Source organism: Octopus bimaculoides, chromosome 21 (genome assembly GCF_001194135.2).
Source record: "Octopus bimaculoides isolate UCB-OBI-ISO-001 chromosome 21, ASM119413v2, whole genome shotgun sequence".
NCBI lineage: Eukaryota > Metazoa > Mollusca > Cephalopoda > Octopoda > Octopodidae > Octopus > Octopus bimaculoides.
Window position 1 is genome coordinate 4104316 of NC_069001.1, and position 5256 is coordinate 4109571.

The following is a 5256-nucleotide window of genomic DNA, read 5'->3' on the forward strand; positions in this document are numbered from 1 at the left end:
TAAATGTTTTTTATTGCAATTGAATAGAAAAGGATAAATATGTTTGTTTTTCAGCAATCCCCATTTGGGACTTTTTGAAAAATTGATTGTTATTTCCCAAATAATTCACACATGAAGAAAATTTAAATTCTACATATTATATAAACTCCTAAGACACTTAGCAAAGCCCAAAAAAATCTGAATAAAATAATTTGGCAGTTAATGGGTTAATTTCATCAGAAATATTGCTTTGTAAGTTTTAAACAATTGCTTCAGTTATTATTATTATTATTTATTTATTTTTTTTTTTTCAGGTTTTACCATGAACCTGGGACTGTTGCAGTGACTGATAACATGTTCTCTGTGAAAGTCAGCACTTGCTTCCACCCAGAACTCAGTATGATAAGCATGACAAGTCCACCAGAGTTTTTTTTCACATATCGCATCACGTAAGTCTCTCTCTCTTTCTCTGTTATATAATTGGCTGAAATTTTCAAAAGAATATAAAATCTGCAACGAGGATGGTAATATGGAGCAGTTGTTCCTACATTGATGAATAATCTAGCAGACAACAGTTAGGTTGGTTAGAATTAAACTGAATAGAATTCAGTTGAGAAGATTGCTTTTTTAATTTTATTTTACTGGGAATTATGAGAAGACTTTTTTTTATAAACATTCTTTTATTTGTTTCAGTTACTAGGCTGCAACTATGCTGGGGTGAATTTTTGTCAGAGGCAAGGTGGCACATAAAAGAACCTTTTGAGTGTTGGGCCTCAGAGTCCACGACAAATGACTGCGACCTTTGGCAATATGTTGTGCTTCAGAAGACGCATCAAGCCAAGTGAAATTGTAGTCGTGGCAGATACTGGTATCATGCAAATGGCATGTAAAAGCACCCATTACACTCTCAGAGTGGCTGGCTTTAGGAAGGGCATCCAGCCATAGAAATCATGCCGAATCAGACTAGAGTCTGATTCCAGCTGTTAGCCCAGGTCAAACCTTGCAACCCATGCCAGCATGGACACTAAATGATGATGATGAATCAACCCCAGTACTTATTCTATCAGTCTTTTTTTACTGAACTACTAAGCTACAGGGACATAAACAAACCAACGCTGTCTGTCAAGTGGCAGTGAAACATTTTGACCAGGTCTTGTGGGAAAGCATTTTTCTGTACCTGGGCATTGTGGAGAAGTGTTTATTTGCTCGACATTGCAAATAAATTAACAATTACTGCACGGAAGACAAAAAAAAAACAAAGCACAAAAACTTTTAAGTGACGTCAATTCTTTCTGGTTTTTCAAAGGCTAATAATGTGTCCTTTGTGCTTTTATTACACAATCTCAGATGAGGTCACTTGTCTGGCAAGTGTATGCTGAACTAACAAAGCTCACAAATTTAGATGAGTTTTTTTTTTGTGCTGTGGGAAGACGAGGATATAATGAAAAACGTAATTGCTTTGGAAAGTCTGTCCACTGCTGCTAGGGATGAGGATGGTGGGGGAAATCACTGATTATTACAACATTAAAAGACTGCCAGAACTCATGGGATCATCATCATCATGGTAATAGATGAGAGGGAGGTAAATCTTCATGACACTTCATACTTCCACCTACCAACATCAAACTAGGGTCTCTGTCCATCATAATTTTAACATCCACTTTTCTATGCTTGCCTGGATCAGACAGAAATTGCTCAGGCAGATTTCTATGGCCAAGTGACTTTCCTTTCGGCAATCCTTACCTGTTTCCAATCTTCTGTAAAAGAAAACACATTACCTTGTTTGGAATCAGGACTGGCATCCAGCTATAGAAAATCTGCTTCAATGAATTCCATCTGACACATGCAAGCATGGTAAAATAGGCGTTAAAACGATGACTTTTGTTCATAAACTCTTTTTCTTTGTTTCATAGGATGTCTATGTTTGAAGACGCACCAAAATCTAAATCATGTCAATTAATCTCTCGGCATTGGATTAGCACTGATGAAAATGGAATGGAAGACCGAATCAGTGGACCAGGTGTTGTAGGTAAAGTAATCTTTCTTTCCTCATCATTTAACATCCGTTTTCCATCCTCACATGAGTCTGACCGGAGCTGGTAAACTCAGGGCTTGCACCAGGCTCAATTGTTTATTCTGGATTGGTCTATATGGTCAGATGACGCCCTTCCTTATGCCAACCATTTTACAGAATGTACTGGGTGGTTTCACGCAACGCCGGCACTAGCATCAATTCTGCTGTGGTGGACATGTCTTGAGTACAGCAAAGGCACCAGATTTCTCAGCCTTTTGTCGTCTCCTTCGCAAGGCTCATCCAGCATTTGCCACTGTCTAAAGAAGCGGGCATGATACATCTCAATAATTAACGTTTGTCATCTTTCTAAACAATGAGTCTTTGCTTTTGTTACTGTCTGTTCAATCATCAAAATTTCGGCCAGTTCATTAAAAATATACTTCGCTGAGGATAATCCTAACACTAAAACTATCTCTAGAGTTGTCTCCCCTACTTTCCGAGTCAGCCTTAACGACCACGCAATATTAAAAAAACAAAAATTGCCTTTGTAGGTAAATATCCTATAATGAGACCTGGAGTTGAATTTTCGTGGGTTAGCTGTGTCACCTTCAATACGACATATGGAAATATGGTGGGCTTTTTCACAATGCTCATCTATGCAACAGGTAAGTGATAATTTCTTTTAAATTCGAAACCTTTTCTTTTTCCGGTTTCTCTCTACCTCATATAAATCACTTCTCTTTTACTTGACAGATGAACTAATAAGAATCCAGTGTCCTCGCTTTCACATGAAGTGCCTCCCGTATATCACAGAAGAAGAGAGAAAAAACCGATTATGAATCCTGTTCATTTCAAAACTCAATTTCATTTCATTAAATTACTAAAATGTTTATATACTAACTTGACAGTTGAATTTTTCTTTATGAACACATATGTAATTATAAACTTTTTTCATGCCAAAACGTAGTAAAACTCTGAAGGTCAACCAAATATAATAGGGCCACTTCCAAGATAGAGTACGCCAATAGAAATATGGTAGCAAAAAGGCATGACCTGCACTGAAGCTGCTAACCCTTTCACTGTGAAAGAGACATACAAATCCACCCCTTTCTGAACACTATAAATACTGGGCACCCACACGTCTTCCTTTCCATGCCCACCCACCCCAATGTCGATCACTTTCAAAAAAGCACATTAATGTAACTAGTTACACCAAAATACTATTTCTATAGACTTTGGTCAATGAATCTTCCCACCTGGACTGGATTTGAGAAACCGACACAGAGGTTTTAAAAAGAAATAAAACAAAACAAGAAACAAATTCTCTTTCACATTTATTCCTAAGAAACACTTTAAAATTGAATCATCTGGCCCTGAAACGAAAGAGAAAAATGCTTTCAGTAAAAAGAAATATATACACATGTACATCGCAAATATATACACTCATATGTACCATGCATACAAAGTTAGACATCAACTGTCCATAATTGCCTACACAGCCTTATCATAATTTGCTATACACAGAAGAGATGCAAATGTAACTGAAGCCAATAGATCTATCTACTGTTTAGCCCCGGGCAGCAATGCAACAGCACTCAACCACTTTCTCTGGCCATGGACCCCTTTGATTCCTGTTCTACTCTCCTGGAACTCCATAGCCATTCAATGTACATAAAATAAAATTGTATTTTTCCAAGTAAATATTATTAGGAGTTCTGTAAAGACAAAGACAACCAGTATGTCTATGTATGCCAAAGCAGGTTGGATGGGGTGACACACTGCTCCGCAGAGTCTGTCGCATGAAGGAAAACTGAAAAACCTCTCCTGCCATGCCAATCATGGGGGATAAAATAACTTGGAAACCAAAGCGTATTCTCTAATTCAACAGACATTGTGTAAATAACCTAATCTATTTCCCTAAAAACCAAAACTTCACATATGTCTGATTGAAGAAAAACATGTAACAGATGACAGCAAGCCACCAGTCTCTACCTGAGCAATACAACCCAAAGGAAAAGTTATGTAGCAGGTGAGTGCGAGACACCAGTCATTCAACATTAAGAAAGAGGTTGCACTGGGTCCATACGCCTTAATCCTGACAGTTTAATCTCCTTCCCTGGGTACAATCACAACTGACACGGTCAACTGACCAATGTGTACACACTGGTCATAATGACTACAGCTGGACACTGATGTACAGGAAGGTATTTCATATGACACAAAAGTAGTTTTAGCAATTTTAAATAAACATATATACAAGTGACAAAAATAATTGTACAAATTGATTTCACAGACCATCTCACAGTCTTTTAGTAAAAACAAATACTGACCTACGTTAGAGAAAGAGAAAGACGAGTGAAGTAAAGTGGAAGAGATTTGAATACAATTTCCTATCCAACAGTTGAAATGAATGTAGCAGGAAACAGTGAGACACCAGTCAATTTAGTCACTGCACTGGGTCTAGTCAATCCTGACTGTTAATGTTCCTCCCTCTGTTTAATCACAACTGACAGTCAATGGCCAGTATATATATATATACATACATATATATATATACACCTGTCATTACTGAACACAATGACTACAGTCAGACATAGCATGCACAGGAAGGTATATATAAATTATACACAAATACAAATCTAAAGCGAGCAAGACATAGGCGTCCATGCCAATTGACAGAATGGAATTTGTTGAATAAAATTAGAGCAACAATGAAAACGTTATCATCTCTATCTTAATATGAATAAACTTAATTTACTGAAACTATAGCTAAGTATAATGAGGTTATTTAAACATGCAAGTATAGATGTAAGGCTACAATACCAAACTGCGATTATTACAACAACCTGCAGTGCTAAAAATAGTGGTAAATATGTTAATCAGAAGTAACTTTATCAGCTTCATTGAAGACACTACACCAAGTCCTATAAAATAGTACGCCAATACAACCTAGTTGAAATCTATGTAGCAGGTGAGTGCGAGACACCAGTCATTCAACATTAAGAAAGAGGTTGCACTGGGTCCATACGTCTTAATCCTGACAGTTTAATCTCCTTCCCTGGGTACAATCACAACTGACACGGTCAACTGACCAATGCAAAAACACTGGACATAATGACTACAGTTGGACACTGATGTACAGGAAGGTATTTTTAAATATTAACTTTATTATTATTATACACTGACCACAAAAAAATTGTTTTCAAGTGATCTAAATTTAAAACCAAAATTAACACAAAGTCTGCCTATTTCAATAGAAATAT

The 5256-nt window shown here is 36.9% G+C and overlaps 3 protein-coding genes across 3 annotated transcripts in view; 1 reads left to right on the forward strand and 2 right to left on the reverse strand.

Annotated features, from left to right (window-relative positions):
- The window catches only part of LOC106872035 (F-box only protein 3), a 9739-nt gene extending 6846 nt beyond the window's left edge, over window positions 1-2893 (forward strand). The window contains exons 8-11 of the mRNA XM_014918871.2: window positions 294-428; window positions 1893-2008; window positions 2545-2658; window positions 2747-2893. Of these exons, the coding sequence (XP_014774357.1) occupies window positions 294-428; window positions 1893-2008; window positions 2545-2658; window positions 2747-2832 (451 nt within the window). The 3' untranslated portion in view covers window positions 2833-2893. The remainder of the gene's footprint in view (window positions 1-293; window positions 429-1892; window positions 2009-2544; window positions 2659-2746) is intronic.
- Window positions 1-5256, reverse strand: part of LOC106872037 (serine/threonine-protein kinase 33) — a 224305-nt gene that overhangs the window by 119881 nt on the left and 99168 nt on the right. The window lies entirely within an intron of this gene.
- The window catches only part of LOC106872036 (uncharacterized), a 10187-nt gene continuing 8245 nt past the window's right edge, over window positions 3315-5256 (reverse strand). Inside the window, exon 5 of the mRNA XM_014918873.2 lies at window positions 3315-3366. Within this exon, the coding sequence (XP_014774359.1) occupies window positions 3346-3366 (21 nt within the window). The 3' untranslated portion in view covers window positions 3315-3345. The remainder of the gene's footprint in view (window positions 3367-5256) is intronic.